The 17,719-nt window shown below is 41.6% G+C and overlaps 1 protein-coding gene across 6 annotated transcripts in view; it reads left to right on the top strand.

The window, feature by feature from the left end:
- Positions 1-17,458, top strand: part of TBL1XR1 (TBL1X receptor 1) — a 226,475-nt gene extending 209,017 nt beyond the window's left edge. For all 6 annotated transcript variants that reach the window (XM_033958026.1, XM_033958028.1, XM_033958031.1 and 3 more), the window contains 3 exons: positions 9,470-9,635; positions 11,682-11,783; positions 14,043-17,458. In XM_033958026.1, coding sequence (XP_033813917.1) covers positions 9,470-9,635; positions 11,682-11,783; positions 14,043-14,069 — 295 coding nt within the window. In that variant the 3' untranslated portion in view covers positions 14,070-17,458. The remainder of the gene's footprint in view (positions 1-9,469; positions 9,636-11,681; positions 11,784-14,042) is intronic.
- Positions 17,459-17,719: the final 261 nt, after the last annotated feature.

Genomic DNA, 17,719 nt, shown 5'->3' with positions numbered 1-17,719 from the left:
ATTTGTTTGGCATGGCTTAGAGAGAGGAGGCTGTTTCTGAAGGGGATGGTGCATCTGCCCTCCCCCCCTTGTAGAAATATAAAATGAAGGCAAGACCATATGGCCCTTCTTTCCCCCCAAATAAGACACTGTCTTATATTAATTTGGGGCCCAAAAAACGCACTAGGTCTTATTTTCGGGGTAGGTCTTATTTTTTCATGTACAATTATCATCTCTCCCTTTCTCTCCTCCACCCCAATTCTTCTTCTTTCCTTTCTCTCCCCCACATGTGCAGCATCTTTCCTCCCTTCTCACCCATCCCCTTGTGTCTTCCCTTTGCAGCATCTTTCTATCCTTCCCTCCCTCCCATCCTTTGTGCAGCAGAACCCTTGCACAGTTTCAATCCCAAGTTCAATCCCAACCCTTTCACAGCTTCAATCCCTCCCTTCCTCCCATCCAGGGTTTAGCTGCACGAGGGGGGGATAGAAAGATACTGCATAGGGGGTGCAGCATCTTTTTATTCCCCCCTTTGCGCAGCCAAATCTCCGCTGACCCTTCCATCTCTTCCTCCTATCCAAACACCGCTGACCGCGAGACTGATATACCTTGCAAACGGCAGTGTCTGTAGCAATCTAATCAGGCTGCTTCACAACCTTCTCCTGCCGGAGCATTCCTCTGCCGCATTGGAAAGAATAGCCCCAGTCACAGTTACCGGATGCTAGGGTTCACCTTGGGGATTAGTGCCTAAGAAAAGGATCTGGGTGTCATCGTAGACACGCACACTTCACCAGTGAATTTTCTAAATCATGGACAGTTTCGTTCGAGGAAATTTGTAGAAAAGCTACATGGTGTACCCTTCATACCTTTACCAGGCTCTATAGAATAGATGTAACAGCTAGGAAAGACGCCACTTTTGGGTCCTCCAGTTTGAAGATAGGCTCAGTGAGCCTGCTCTAGACTCAGGTACATTAGATAAATTGTAAGCCCACTAGGACAGATAGGGAAAATGCTTGAAGTACCTATATGTAAACCACTTTGAGTGTGGTTGTAAAAATACAAAAAGGTGGTATACAAGTCCCAAATCCTTTCCTTTCCTGTCCCCTTTGGTACGTCTAGCATTCAGGACTACTTAGACACATTGCACTAGAAAGATTAGATTCTTACCTCAGTAGTGATCGATCTTGTAAATGTTTCTATTAGTCCTGAAGCACTGCCCTGTAAGTAGGCTTCGCCTGTCTTCTACCTTGGGATCAGTCTAGATTGAAACACATAACATACAAGAAAGTAATATCTGGTCTAAATCTTCTTGATAGCAGAACATGTGAGTAGTTATAAACTCTATATAATAATAGTGCTGGTTACACATAGTTTTGGTATCTGCTTTGATCAGTTACCGTATTTTTCGCTCTATAAGAAGCACTTTTTCCAAAAAGTGGGTGTGTCTTATGGAGCGAATTCTCCTCTCCCCATCCCCTGTACCTTTTTTTAACTGGCGGTGGTCTAGCACAGCCTTTCTCGCTGCAGAGCTGTGCATAAGACAGGCATATTGCTTTGAGAGCCTGTGGAGTCTGTTCTGGAAAAAAAAAATCCTGAGGTAATGCCAGTCTAAAGGGCTCTTTCCCTTTAAATATGCTGTAAATTAATGTATTTTTTTGACTAACCAGCATTTTTATTCTAGCTAGGTCATGTATGGACCAATTGAGCACTTCTCAGGGGAAGTGGTGCACAATTTGGTCCAGACACGAGGCACTCACGGCCGGCCTGAAAACAGCTGTTCGGGCTGGTGCGGTTGTGGAGCTCCGTCGGCAGAGGCTGCAGGCGTCCAGGGCTCCCCAGCCTTAGTGCCTCTCAACTCGGCAGGGAGCAGTGGGGAAGCCCGGTCTTCCACCACCACCCCCGGAGAGATTCCCTCTCAGCTGATTTTTGTTAACAGCTGATGCCGGCTTGCCTGCTTTAGTGGCTGGGACAGTTCAGACCCCCCAGCTGCTACTGGCCTTGGAGGGGTTATTTTTGGCTGGAACTTCGCCATTTTAACAGATATGTCCCTCCATTTTGTATAGTTTATTTCTGTTTCCAGTTCTTAGTTCTGCTTGACTATTCGGCAGACTGCTAGGAATAGGAATAGGGGAAGGTACCTATTATGTACTATTCCACAGTTTTGTTTCAGTCTCCATCTGCTGGTCATGATGAAATATATACCCGCTTGTAAGATTGACCTCTACCGGTCTGGAGAAGCTAAAAGAAAGTAAATTAGCAGGTAAGAACCTAATTTCTCCTTGTGCTCTAGACGAGAGGTTGATGCGGTCGGCATGTTCTTGCGGTGTGCTGGCCGCCGTGAAGAGAAATCCTCATTGGCTTTGGGTGTCGGCTTCCAGAGATCCGCTTCATGAGTGCCTCACATGCTGACAGCGGGGAAGCCTGGGCTTCCCTCACCACCCACACAGAGATTCCCCCAGCCACCGACAGTCAGAGAATTAAGGTTTCTCTTACCGCTGCTGCCAGCTTCCCTTCTTTAGCGGCTGGGACAGTTCAGGCTTCCCAGCTGCTAAAGACCTCAGGGGCATGTTTTTCTTGGTGGGAAGCGCTTCCATTTTGTCTGCAGCCTCAGGTGACCTTACCCCTGTATTGGAGAGACAGGGGCAGGTTTTTGCTGGGTTCTCTGCTTTGGCAGTGAGTCCCATTGGACCACCAGGGAGTTTTTCCCTTGATTTTGTTTTCGCCTTGTGTAAGCCTTATCTTCAGGCAGCTGGGGGTCCTGTTTCCGACCTGGGGGAAGGGGGCCTCTATGCCCATTCCTGTTCACCCCCCCCTCCCCAGAGTTGGTTTCGATCCCATCTCCTCCTCTCTCATCCAAGCAGCTGAGGGTCTCTTGGGACAATGATTTTTTCTATGGGGATCACTTTTCTCTTGATGAGGACCTGGACCCTTTGGGAGACTTCCAGGATCCTCTTGGGGAGACAGATGCCGCTGGTGACGGTTTTTCAGTTTCATCAGCTGGCGAGGATGCGTCGGTGGTGTGCATCTTTCAGCGGGAAGAGTGGAGCTTATTCTTCAGGTCTCCTCGGTGTTGCATTGCAAGGAAGATGTGAAAGAGCGCCCTGCGTATGGACCTTCTACTTCAGGGGGGTCCACTCAGCATCCCATTCTTTTCTTATGCATCAGGATATTCGGGATATTGTGCTTGCGCAGTGGAAGGCGCCGGAGTTGTCCTTTCGTTTCGCGCACTCTATGGCTTGCCTGTATTCCCATCCCAGAGGGATAGGGATACCTTGACATCGCCGGTGTTTTTTTCAGCTATCGTGAAATGGCATACGGTGCTAATTGAGGGCAGCTCAGCTTTAAGGGACTCGGAGGAATGTCGGTTGGAATCTCTTCTTAAGCAGAATTTTGAAGTCACTGTTGGGTTCTTTGCTCTTATGTTCAGCGGACCCAGGAGTTCCAGAAATCGGATCATCTTGTTGTTCTCTTAGCATGGTCCTCGTAAGGGGGATGGCACTTCCAAAGCTACCATTGCATGCTGGATCAAGGAAACTATCGCTTCCACCTCTTTTCTTCAGAAGAAGCCTGTTCCGGAATTTCTCAAAGCTCATTCCACACGGGGTCAGGCAGCTTCTTGGGCTGTGTCTTCTCTTGTGCCTTCAGTGGATATCTGTAAAGCTGTGGTTTGGTTTTCTCTGCACTCCTTTGTACGATACTACCGTGTGGATGTTCAGGTGTGTCAGGATGCGGTGTTCGGTGAGCGTGTTCTGGTGGCAGCCCTCCGGGGTCCCACCCATCATGGGTACTACATACGTCTCATCAGTGAACTGTGCCAGTCTGGAGAGGTGCTAAAAAGGAGAAATTAGGTTCTTACCTGCTAATTTTCTTTCTTTTAGACTCTCCAGACTGGCACAGTCTCTACCCTGTCTGTCTTGTCTGCTGTTCTTGCAGGATTCGCGTGAAGAGCGTGATTTTTTTTAATTTTTTTTTTCCTGTGGGTTCTAGTATTTTTCCAGGGTTGGGGAAGTTTAAAAAGAACAGTGGCTTTGGCTCAGCTGGCGTAGATAGCTGCTGTTGGGGATATTTGCTGAAGGGGCTTTTTCTATGCACTTTCTAACAGTATTGTTCTATGTCAGTTGTTACTCCTGTTAGAAGTGTTGTTACTGTTATAATTAGTTCTACTTGGCTATTCGGGGGAAGTACAGCTACTTGTATTACAGCCAAAGGTTTTGTCTCGGTCTCCACCTGCTGGTTATGGTGAGCTATTACCCATCAGTGAACTGTACCAGTCTGGAGAGTCTAAAAGAGAGAAAATTAGCAGATAAGAACCTAATTTCTCTTTCCCTCACCTCATAACACCTCACCTCACGGTCTGGTATTGGGCCTTATTTCCATCTTTTTAAATATGTGGAATGTATCTGCTATCCAAGGACAAGCAGGCCACATATTCTCACATGTGGGTGATGTCATCCACAGAGCCTGGTACCAACAGTGCAAAAGGGTAAAGTCACTTTAAAAATCTCGAGACTGTCCATATTACTGACCATTAAAAAGCACACTGGATCCAGTCCCAGTTTGGCCTCCTCATCTGGGAGGTATTTTAGCAGAGGGTAGGGGAGGTGGTACTACTTGCACAAGCTTGGGTGCCTTTTCCCCCTCCTAGCAGATAACTATGAGACCTTACTCTCATCCATAACAGCAAAGGGCCCAGAAGTCCCAGCTAACTCTTCAGTCAGAATCAAGGATGTTACTCACATGTGAGAATATGTATCTTCTTTCCTAGGTTATAAGTTACTAACTTGGGGAGGATTGGGGTTTTTTTTTTCACTTGTATTTCTTTTATGTTAATGACCTTTTTTGTTCCCCCTTTTCATTTTTTATTTTTTTTTGCTGAAAATGGCTATTAGCTAAGGTTTCCTATGTGTGAGACTGTAGGGTGCTATTTTTCTTTAGAAACAACAGAATTTTGTTACATCCACTCCGGAGTTTGTATGATAAGTGTTCAATCTGTACCCATGAACCAAGTCTTGCAGAAAGCCACACTCATTGCTTTCAGCTCCTCCCACATAGCAGTGGAACCCAGAGCCCCCTTCAGTTTTTTCTTTCTGCAAGCAAACCATGCAGAAGTGTTTCTGCTCTGCTCTGCTTATTTTTTTTTTTAAATTTTTTATGTAAGTTTGACCTTTTTGGTGGTTTGATGCCTTGAGACACATTATTCAGGGGTTCTCTGCCTGGGAAAGGAAGCAGTTTCCAAGGAGCCAGACTGCAGCTTTGCAAGGCAAGCTTCGGGTGGACCTATGGAGTTAGCCTGCTGTGTGCCACTTTAGAGCTCAGGATCCATTCCTTTAAGAGCAAGCTTGCTTTCTGAACTTTTCAGAGGCTTAAACACAGGCTGAATGCACCCTGTATAAGAGCCCTTTGGTGTATCAGGGTGCAGGCTACATTTTCTCTCCTCTGTTCGTGCGTCCAGGTTCCAAGGGAGCAGAGGTTTTAGTTAAAATCTGTTCAACCGGCAGCTTGAAGATTCTAAAGACTGGACTGTTTGCTGAAATTCTGAGGTAGAAATTCCTTTCCCCTCACTTCAGCTGCAGAGACTGCAGGTAGGTACTTCAGAGTGTGAGTACAGCACCATTAATTCCTGTGGGAAATTAGGGGGGGCTCTAAAGTCATTTTTTATGGTTTCTGAGGTTAGGGTTCAGGTCTCCCACATCCAAAACACCTATTTCAGCATTTTTTAATTTTTTCAATTAGTTTTTATGGGCCCGTTTTGGTGTAATTTTTCTGCAGTGGCCATCATGGATTTTAATTGATCTTTTTTTTTAACTTCTTTTTTCTGCCTTGATTTTGTGAAAAATCGATAGAAATGCACTCCTCAGCATCTGATCTCCTGAATTCTTGTGTTATTTGTGCCAGATTGCCACCAGAGGAGTGTCCATGTACTGTGTGCCGTGGCTCAAGCGAGGAGGGGTTGGGAGCTTTAGGCTTCACCCTTCGCATCCTCTAGACCTGGGGCACCAATTTGGGTCCAGGAATTGGGCAGAAAATTCCGTCCGGTACCTGTTTTTGGAGATGGCATAAGCGCGCAGAGTCCAAGGACCCCTCGAAAGCCTCGTTCAGGTTCCATCAGGGGTCAGCTTTGGCCCCTCTGGGTGGCCTTTCCCTGGAATTTGTCCAGCTCATGTGGAGACTCTCTCATGGATCCAGCTCAATCAGTGCAGCCAGACGAGCACACCACAAAGCTCCAAGCCAGTGCTGCCTTTATCGGAAGTTACTGCTCATGTCCCCAGTGCCCAGGTTCTTGCGATCACAGATTTCCTTAGTTGGCATATTGATAACATGCCTCTTTTGGCACCAGACACTGCTTCCACACTGATTCCGTTTGTGGAACAGTTAAGCAGGATGCCTCGGTGAGCACTAATCTGGGTGATGACCCCTTCATTTGTCGATCTCGGTCCACCATTTCATTACGGATGTCATGCAAGCACTGAAGTTAGAAGGTCAGCTTTCCACTTCTCAGTGTACAGTCAGGAGCAGCTCTAATCCTCTGACATTCTTTTTCCTACACATCCAGATCTCACTGCTCTGGCCACAAAGCAGTGGGAGACTCCAGAGCACTCTGTCAAAGTGCCTAAAGTAATGTCTAAGCTTTATCCTATGGCACCGGAATTTCCATAGCTGTATGAGCAGCCAAAGGTGGACTTGGCAGTGGCATAGGTCACCAAGCACAAAGCCCTCCCTAGGGAAGGAGGAGTGATGCTTAAAAGATTCTCAGGATCGTAGGATGAACATAGTGTTAAAGAAGCTATTAGAACACCAGCAGTGGAAGAGGACGCCTGCCTCTAGCTGGTGCTGGAAGGAGTGGATTATGTAGTGGATGCTTTATATAACCTTATAAGCCTTCTTGGCAAAGTCTTGGTTTATTCAGTTGCTGCTCACAGCACATGTTGGTCCCATCAATGGGCTGATGATTCAGCCTCTAAAGCAACATTGAGTAGGCTTCTCTTCAAAGAGCAGATGCATTTTGGCAAGGGGTTTGCTGACCTCATGGCCAGCATAGCAGACTGCCGCTCTGTCTCCCGGACATCAGATTTCACCATCCCCTGGGGGGAGGGGGAGTCACAGTTCTTTTTGCCCCTCAGTCAGGTTCCATCAAAACTGCTGCAGGCTCTTTGACTCAGAGATCTTTCCAAGTGTACAGATAATGCTATAACAACCCCTGACGCTGGTAGGCTCTGGATTCTTGCACCAGTCCGTCCTCCAAGAAGGCCCAAGGTGACGAGGTGTATTTCTGAGTTGCAGGCTTTTACTTGTAGAGTGCCCTTCCTCTGGATCACGGAGGCAGGAGTATCCATGCATACAGTTACTTGCTTCCTTCCAAAAGTGGTTTTGGATTTGCAAGTCAATCAATAAGTTTGTCTGTTTGTTTTTCATCCCACATGGTCAGAGAAGGAAAAGATTTAGAGAAACTGGACGTGCAAGGATTCTTACTTCACTACTTAGAAAAAAACCAAGAACTGCCATCTTTCTCACCATCTGTTTGTCCTGACTAGTCAATTCAGGTGTGGTAGGTTGGTGTCCAAAGCCTCTGTTGCCAGATGAATGCGCATGGCCATTTTGTCACCTTTCATAAGCAGCCGCCAGTTTCTTTCAAGGCTCACTCAAACAGGAATGTCGCAGCTTCGTGGCCAAAGTCTCAAGCAGTTCATCTAGCTGAAATTTGTAGAGCAGCTACTTGGTCTTCCTATCTTCATATGGATTTACAGAATGGATGTGATGGCTCGATTTGTTGCTGCCTTTGGGGCCTCAGTTTTAGGGGCAGGCTTTTCCATCCCACCCCACATGTTGCCATTGCTTTGGTACGTCACCTATCATACATACTCCAAGGTGGATGTAAGAGAATGGAAGATTAGGTTCTTATTTTTGGTAATTTTTCTGTTAATCCATGACAGAATCTGTCTACTCTGATTATTTCTTTCTGTATCACCTGCATTTTCTGCCTTGGATGCTTCTCCTTTCAGGCCTGAGTATCTTCCAACCTGACAGACCCTGTGGGGCCTTATCATGTAGCATCTGGCTACTTCCATATTTGTGTTAATTACACACAGCAGGTTGGTTCTTATTGCTGCTATGTTCATGCATGTTTTTCTTGTTTCCTGTTCTTTAATTGTTCTCTTATATGTTGCAGAGCATAGAATAATGTTATGTTTGCGGGACAATTCCCCGCATACCCCCTTCTGTGTATGCTTTGTTCCAGTGATGATCAATTGCTTGGGGACTCAACTGAAGGGATCTCTGTGTTCCAATGCTATGTGGGAGGAGCCAAAAGCAATGAATGTGGCTTTCTGCAAGACCCGGTTTGCAGGTACAGACTAAACACCTATCGTATACACTCTGTTGTAGATTAACAGAAAGATTACCAAAGGTAAGAGAAGAGAGCAGTTCATCAATTACTCAATCTCTCTCTATATATTTCTCTCTCTTTCTCTTTCTCTTTCTCTCTTTCTTCCCTGCATCCCCCTCCCCCCAAATCATCATATGGTCCTAAAGGGAGTCATAAGGCCATGGCTTCCAGGGACAACCATGATCAGTGAAGAGCTTTAACTTTCTAGAAATCACAATGAATTGAGCACCAAATATACTTGTAGGCAACTGGTGGTGTCTTACTTCAGAGAAGGTCTATGTCTGCCATATTTTTCTATATGCAGTGGAACCTTGGTTTACGAGCATGCTCGTAAATCAAGTTACTCGTATATCAAAGCGAGTTTCCCCATAGGAATGAATGGAAACTCGCTTTGATTCGTTCCACCAAACCCCCCCCCCACCCGAGGCTACCGGCACTGCTCCATCACCCCCTCCCCCCCCACTGTAACCGGCATCGCACCCCCCCCCCCCCCCGCGAGAACCGCATTGCACCCCCGTGCTGAAAGCGGCATCCGCCCACCCGTCCTTTCAAACATGCTCCTTACCCCATCTGCTGGTTCTGAGAGTGAAAGCAAGCTCCCGCCTCTTGCCTGGGCCAGGCCTTGAGCATCTGCGCATACTCAAGGCCTTCTGGCTCTTGAGAGAATTAAAGCCAGAAGGCCTTGAGCATGCGCAGATGTTCAAGGCCTGGCCCAGGCAACAGGCGGGAGCTTGCTTTCACTCCTACATCCAGCAGAAGGGGTAAGGAGCGTGTTTGAAGGGCGGGCGGATGCCGTTTTCAGCACGGGGGTACGATGCGGTTCTCGCGGGGGGGGGGGGCGTTCACAGGGGGAGTTGCGATGCCGATTAGAGCTGGGGGGGAGGTGCTCGCATATCGGAACATGCTCGGTTTGCGAGGCAAAAGTTTGCTGAGTGTTTTGCTTGTTTTGCAAAACACTCGCAAACCGGGTTACTCGCAAACCGAAGTTCCACTGTATTCCTCTCTGTGTACAGCTTCTAAGGTCTAGTGGTGGTAAAAATAATTCAGTTATCAATGGTTACACAATATTTATTGCAGTCTTGACTTAAATTCTCTCTCCTTTTTTGATAGTGCATCCTTTGATTCTACAGTAAGATTATGGGATGTAGACAGAGGGATTTGTATTCACACTCTAACAAAACATCAGGAACCTGTATACAGTGTAGCTTTTAGTCCAGATGGCCGGTACCTGGCCAGTGGGTCTTTTGATAAATGTGTACATATCTGGAATACACAGGTAAGTTCTTTAATATCATTGCTTGAGTTCATATTTAGTCAGAAAATTTGATTTTACTATTGGCATTTTGTTTGATTAAGCTTTTAAAGTTGTGTTAGTGACTTATTTTTTGCAGATTTCATATACTAAGAACATCAGAGTTTAGGTTGTTCCCCCTCCTTCCACAGTGAAAATGTAAATATGACATGTTGAAACTCTTAGAGAAGGAGTCCATAAATCCAGTCCTTGAGGTCCACAATCTAGCCTTGTTTTCAAGATTTCCATAATGAATATACTGTATGTGAGATCTATTTGCATGCAGTGAAAGCAGTGAATGCAAATAGATCTCATAGATATTGTGGAAATCCTAAAAGCCAGGCAGGGTTGTGGCCTTGAGGACTAGATTTGAGGACCCTTGTCTTACAAGATTGTATTCATTATAGCAGTCGCTGATAATGTATTTGAAGTAATATCAATAAAGTTTGGGTAATGTTTGTACAAGGTGTCTCCATCTAAGGAGATCATGTAGGATCTCATTATCTTCCATCGATTCTATTTTTGGGATCTTTACAGGTACTTGTGACATGGGATGGCCACTGTTAGAAGCAGGATGCTGGGCTTAATGGACATGCAGTCTGTTCCAGTATGGCAGCTTTTATGTTCTTGTGGATCATAAGCTGCAAGTGTTCCTTAATGCAAAGAAATTTAAATATTATTTTGGTATTAGTTTTCTTCCTCATTTGTTCTCAGTCTGAATGGGAACAATGGCAGTGATATGAACTACCCAAGGTTTTAAAAAAAATTTTATATTCTGTGGTGGTTGTGTGTGAAGGGCAGAGAACAGCACAATCATGGGAAACAGTGACAGAATGATGAATACAGAATATCTCTAATTTGAAAATGAATTGTACAGTATAAAAAACAAAGCTTAAAATATGTGCTTGATATGTTGGGTGGTGCTTAGATAACAAATCCAGCTTTGAAGAACTAGGGCTTATGCCGGCAGACTTGTACTTTGTGTCCCTTATATGGGAGTTTGGCTAAGGATGGGTTGGAGAGGGCTTTGACAGAAGCTCTAGTAATTGGAACATGAGGACAATGCCAGGCACACTTTTATGGTCTGTGTCCCACAAATGATGATATTGATTCAGTTCTCGATGGAGGTACATTCAATCTGAACCCACAAGCTATGCAGAAGGTAGCTCACAGTTTTCAACTCCTTATCCAATGCACTGTGCTGCCCCCTTCAGGTTTTCCCACTGCACACAAGCTGGAAGGTGACTTTCTGATCTACTCTGTTTTAAAACTTCTTTATTTTCAGGTTTTTAGTCCAAATTTTGGAGTTTTTGGTACCCAGAGGTCCCCAGTGTTCTTGAAGTACCTCTGCCTGAGAAAAGAAGCAGACTAGGTATCTGCAGCTGACAGGCCAACCCCTTGGATACCTGTTAGCCAGCCTGCTTAAATATTTAAGGATATCAGTGTCCATTCTCCTAGAAGTTTTCTCGCTCTCTGATTAATTGTCAGGTGCTTGAGCTTAGGCTGTTTTGGCGGGGTTTAGATTCAATAGGGCTGGCTGTAGTCAAGCCTTCTAGTATTTAATCAGATGAATTTAATTATCAATTAAATTTGGTCAGTTGAATTGATTAAATGGAGCAGTTACTTTTTCGCACGGGGGCTATGGGTTTTGGATAACTTTGTTCCTTAAATAAATGAAGTAATTAAAAAACTATTATGTTTACTCAGGTTCCTTTTGTCTAATGATTAGAAACTACTCAGTATGACATGCATTAATAAGCGGGGGGATCTTTCACATCACTTTGTGTACATTATGTATGCATGCATAAAATTTGGTGTTAAGTATCACCTTTAGACCAGATGGCAGAGATGGAAAACGTTTGACCAATTATAATAAATCTGTTCATCTCAGAATTTTTTTTTTTTTTTAAATCAGGTAATCTTCCATGGAAAGTTCATTATTACAAGTGTTTGAATTAATTGACTTTTAATTTTATATTACCTTATTTGAACTATCATATATTACATGCAAATTTTTTCCCCTTTTCTTAGACGGGTGCCCTAGTTCACAGTTATAGGGGAACAGGAGGGATCTTTGAGGTATGTTGGAATGCAGCAGGAGACAAAGTTGGAGCAAGTGCATCAGATGGTTCAGTAAGTACGGTATACTAAATTATGCTTAAACCTAATGCCAGGGATAGGCAAAACTCTTACATATGTGTGATTTAGTATTACAAAGGACAAGTTCCAGTTGCCAATGTTCTAATCCCTGAGCGTTTAGCCCTTTTTGAATACAGAACCTCCCTAACTATATATGATCCACTCTACATTTATTTGTTTTTTAATCTATATTTTGTCATTTAAACCAAAGTCAGAACTTATATCAGTGTTTTTGCTTAAACATATTACATGTATAATTTAATTTAAGCAGGCGTTTATACCCACTTCTGCCCCTAAGGAGTTTGTTTGTTTAAAATAGTTAAGCTATATTTATTGCACTGCAGATCTCAGTTTAATCCTAGTAAGACAATAATATACTCTTACCATCCATTTATACAGTTTTTTAAGCTTGAACTTTCTGCTAGAGAGAGTCTCTAGCAGGCAGAGCAGGGTCTTGCTTAGAATCTCCATTCCCTCTTGCCCACCCCTAGCTCATTTCTTTACTTATAGTCTTACTTTATAGTCGGTTATTCTAATTAGGACAACAGGAGAACTCTTTATTAGATATTCTTCTATATTTCATTACCTGCTAAGAAACAAACAATAAATAAAGCATATAATATAATCCTAAGGCTCTCTATACTAGTCCTATATATTCCGAGTAGTTTAATAAGGTTTAATTAATCAACTCAATAAGATGCAGACAGTAGTCCAGCATCTTCTGGTACATACATATTTTCCCATCCCACAGGCTTTGCCTTTCCTGTCTGATTCTTTTCTACTCTCATAGCTATTTTCCCAGCTATCGGTCACTTCGGAGTTCGCTTCCATGGCACTACATTTCTTTATGAATATACCTTTCCTACTTAAACGGGAGCATTTAATGTTTTTATCTCCCATTCACTGTTCCTTTTATCACTTCTCAATTGAAACTCCTTTGTTTTCTTTCCAGCATATATCATGAGAACAAATGCTTCTCTGTCTTCCTGCTTTGGCTCTCTTCTCTTTACAAGACATTCCAGAGCTCATATATAGCCCCTGGCAGAACTGTTTGTATATGATTTAATCTTCAGTCAACTAGACTTTTGTTTCAGTTCTATTCTACCCTCCATAGTATGGAGTTGCTCTCCTTTCTATGCTTTTGTTCCCGGTCTCATCCTTCAATTTTAGTTTTTTCAACAGGAACCACCTTTCATTTTGGTTTTCCCTTGCATTTCCTGTCTTCTCTAGCTGGGAAAAAAATGGCTTTGTGGGACTCTTCATATGGCACTCCTGTATGTGTCACGTTCTGTTCCCCTTTCTACTTTTTCTCCTTGAGTCCTTGTAGTGCTCCCTCGCTTATACTCGAACTTGCCTGCCGTTCTGAGGACATCTCCTTCTTTAGAGCCTTCCTGCACTTTGTTCTTCTAACATTTGTTGCCCTTTCCTCTTTCTGAGGACAGTTGCATACCTCTGATTATTCTCATTTCTTTTCCTTTTCTTGCTCCGCCTACTCGAATCGGACATCAGGCAGATAGTCTCACAACCTACCTACATCCCTGGTTGGCTTCTTTACTTAGGCATAGAACTGATGACCTCGTGAGCCAACATCAGGCAGGAAGGTGCATGTGCAGTGTGGGCAGTATTAAAGCTTTCTAAAACTTAGTGACAGTACACTTTCACACTGTCCGTACTGGGCTTCATGGATGAGGTCACCCACATGTGAGAATATCTGCCTGCTGTTCCCGGATAACACCTGTTACGGTAAATAACAGTGCTTTAAGTGCTGACTCCACCCCCAGACTGCCCACAAAATAATGGCTTTCAGTTTAATGGTCTGGTGATATTCAATGGCACTAACTAGTTAAGTGCCATTGAACAGCCCAGCACAAGTGATTTATATGACCAATGCCATTTCATGACTGGTTAAATTGCTTTGAATATGAGCACCTATGTAAATTGACATGATTTACATTTAGGGTGACAATATAACTCCAGGGCAAACTGAATAAGTCATGGTTTTAGCTATGGTGATACGGTCCTGCTTTACTTTTTATTTATTTATTTTTAGAATAATCATAGCTGGTGGGGCAAAATTAGGACTGGCTCCTTTGACATGGACCTGTTTGATCACCTTATTTGTATGTTGTTGTTTTTTAATTGGATATTTTGTTTCCTTCACTAAATGAGAATTATATAATATTTCTACACTAGGTTGAAATAGTTTGAATCATGGCAAACTATATCATTTTGTTTTATTTATGTCTATTGTAGGTTTGTGTATTAGACCTACGAAAATAGCGCTACTAGTTGGAAGCCATGGACCGACTATGAATGTGTACATAGCCAAAATGACTGTCCCGGACTCATGTACTGCTACAGTCCCACTTGAACCATGGCAAGTCCACTCCAGCCAAACTGAAAAGAAATCTAAACATTATATATAAATACAAAAGTTTCCACCCTGAAGAAGAAGATAGAATTTGGTCACAGCTTGTGGTTTTAAGTGTTGACGTCTAATGTGCTCCAAGAAACAACCACTGGAAGTTTGAACATTGGAAATAGAAGAGACTGACATGCGAGCATCAAAATGTACCAAATGCAGAAGATACTCAGTGACATCCTCCCTTTTATACTTTTTTTCATTTAAATGCATAGTTGGAAAAGATAGTGCTCATTTTTGTTGGTCCTTATGCAGCTTGTGTGCAGAAAAAAATGTTTATACTGCAACATTTAGTTTGTTCTTGCCTTTTAAACTGTTGAGCTTTTTGAGGTTTTTCTCAGTTTATTTTAATAATTTTTGGAATGCATGAAATAAGGGAGTGAATCAGTTTCTTCTTATACTTTTCCACCTTTAATGAAGGTTTATAAAATTTATTTATGTATTCTTTCATGAGGTAAAACAGAGGTAATAATCACTGGTACATTTATTGCTCCTGGAATGTATTTTTGAAAGAATGGGTGGTCAAAACAGAGGTATCTAAACATGCAGTTTAATGCCATGTTTATTTATAAAGATGTAATACTTCTGATGCTATGGTTTTTCTGGGGACATGACTGAAAAGCAGCAGTTTATTACTTGGGACATAATTCTGCCAAACAAGAGTAGAAGGGCACAAAATAATGAACTCACAGGAGATGCAAATAATCTCCTGTTGCTTTGAGACCATAGCTACATTATGGTTAAATTGTGCACTATTGTGAAAAGGAGCAAAATATTGATTTTTTTTTTTTTTTTTCCTTGCTTTCATTTTGTTGATGTACCTGTTCATTTTTTTAGAAATTTAAACCTTTCTGGACAAGGGTTCATGCCACAGTTTCTACCAGAATATCCCATTGTTGTAAGTAGAAGCTCAGTTGTATGAAGAAACCAAATTCCAGTATTAAAAATCTGTTATATAATAATTCTTTATAGAAAATATCCTTGCCCTGTATTTTGATAACATTTCTTGTAAGGCACGTCTAATGTTTACCACTTCAGATATACTTTTTATTATAAAGATCTTCGAATGACAGACTTGCTTCAAGTTTCTTCCCATCCTTTAGCAATGAATCTGGCAGTTTCAGAAATGGATGCTTGCAAAAAATGTTCTGTATGCTCCAGTTTCTGCAGTTTTATCTTGTGACAGTTTTCTCAATATAGGGTAGATGTATGCTGCTATTTTTTAAATGATCACTACTATAATTGTTTTGTATTCTGTTAAAATAGTCAGAATTTTTTGGAATGGATTCAAACTGCAGAGTTTTCTGCTCAATGTGACAAAAAGAATATTGATTAACTTTTGTAAATGATAGTATGAGGTCAAGTCAGTGAATTACAGCTGAAAGGTTTCTTTCATGTTTATAAACAATTCAAATATTGTTTAAATGAAAACAACTTTTCAAGTTTAGTGCATTTTTGCAAAGGAGTGACTTGTTTTTTAGTGCTTTACAAAATTTATTTTTTTAACACTATTCACAAGTAACTGTGGCATACTATTGCTAATTTGATTGTTTTTAATCTAAGCATAACTTTCATTCAAGTAATAGAGCTTGAACTTAAATAAAAGCATGTGTTTTAGCATTGTCTTCAGCTATTTTCTTAAGATTTAACACAACTTGAAGCAAGTCTGAGTTTTTCTAAGGTGGGGTAACATATGCCAGTAGTAAAGAATAGTTTTTTTCATACTATACATTGTTTATACATTTCCCTGGCTTTTGTTTGTGGGGAAATTTTCTTTTTAAATTTCTATTGTGAAAGGAATCATCCATTATGGTTCTGTACCAGCTCTTTATTTACTTTTCTGCTGTGTTTCTGAAGCATTTTGCAGATATTAGAAACCGAGATGCTTGAGAACCAGTTAAGTATCTGGCAATTGAATTGTTCCGTTGCTGGAGGACCATGTCTGTGGCTGATCCCTGTCATAAAAAAAAAATTAAAAAAAAGAGAATCTGTGCAATAACATTAAAAAATGTGCTCCCAGGAATAGACACAAATGTTTTGAGTACATTTAAGCTGCAATTTGCTTTTGCAATGTATTCAAATGCATCAAATTTAAATCTAAAAGAGGTGCTTATTGTTTTGTACTTTTAATATGAATAGTTATTCACTTGCATACAGGTTATTTAGCCCCAACTGATATACAGGGAAAAAATATACATATATATTATTAAAAGAAGCATATCTGCCAAGATTCATATGGCTGCTACACTGCTTTGTTTTAACACTTAGCTGTGTTATATATTGAGATGTCCAGATGTTAAGGCATATTATAGCATTTATTGAAATTTAAAAATATCACCATTTTGAACTATTTTTTGTGATGGGTGCTTGTAATATTTTTTTACACATCCTGCACTAGGAATGACATCCTTATACTGTACATGTATCTAGTTGAAGGCAAACAAATCAATGTGGACTTATTTTTTACAAATTATATTCACAGATTGAGAACACAGTTGGACTTTTTATCATTTTTTTTTCAGTGCAGATACACAATAGTATAACGGTGCTTTAGACTACTAGTTTCAATATATACAATAGAATAGGGGTGTGATTCTCAGTTCTGCCTGCAAATTTACAATATACTCTAATATTGGGTATGGTATTACTGGGCAATGACCATTGTCAAGCAGCTTTCTTATTATTTGTGGTCTCTGTGGATACCATGACGGGAAATTGTTTGCACGTCATATGTACATGGTGTTCTTTACTATCTAGTTTCCCTGAAACATGGCAGTAAGCAAATCAGTAGTATAAATATGAAACAAAAAATTTCCTCATGAGAGGGTCAGCCTTGTATTTGTAATGATTTAACTTAGAAGCTGCAAATCCTTTGGGTCTAATTCTGTGAGCCTATCTATAGCACTGGATTAAAATGTCTGCATCATTTCTTCAATTACTCAATTAAAGCTATTGTAAAAGTGTAAACCAGCCCATGACAGCTTTTGTACTTACTAAAAGGACTTTTATTGTTCGGTTTTTAGAATTGTCTAAAGAAGACTGGTTGTAAATGTTCCGTACTGTCCTGGGCCATGACGTTATGATGTATTTTGTTTTTACATCATAATGATTGTCCCTTCCCAAGACCCCTTTTGATTCCTTCTTGGCACATTTTCTGTTGCAGTTTCCGTTTGCATTGTATTGCTCTGACAACTGTAATTTGAATCAAATCTGAAAGAGGTCCAGAATAAAATATATTTTGATATTATGTTGTTTATGTTTGGAAATTCCTTTTTGTGTATTTTCTTTTTATACTTAACATTAATTCAGTGGTTGCTTTTCATACATTGTTACATTCTAACAGGGGTTTTCACCAAATGTCTAGCAGTATTCACAGCATCACTATGCAGTCTGGGAGTCCATGTGGTTCCCTACCAGATGAAGATCACATCAAAGGAAGGTGCTCTGGAATCTGAGAACTATTCGGGGTGCTAAAGTTACTAGGGTTTGTTTTAAACTATTCTGTCCC

Source organism: Geotrypetes seraphini, chromosome 9 (genome assembly GCF_902459505.1).
Source record: "Geotrypetes seraphini chromosome 9, aGeoSer1.1, whole genome shotgun sequence".
Classification (NCBI taxonomy): Eukaryota; Metazoa; Chordata; class Amphibia; order Gymnophiona; family Dermophiidae; genus Geotrypetes; species Geotrypetes seraphini.
This window is presented reverse-complemented; position numbering and strand designations above follow the sequence as displayed.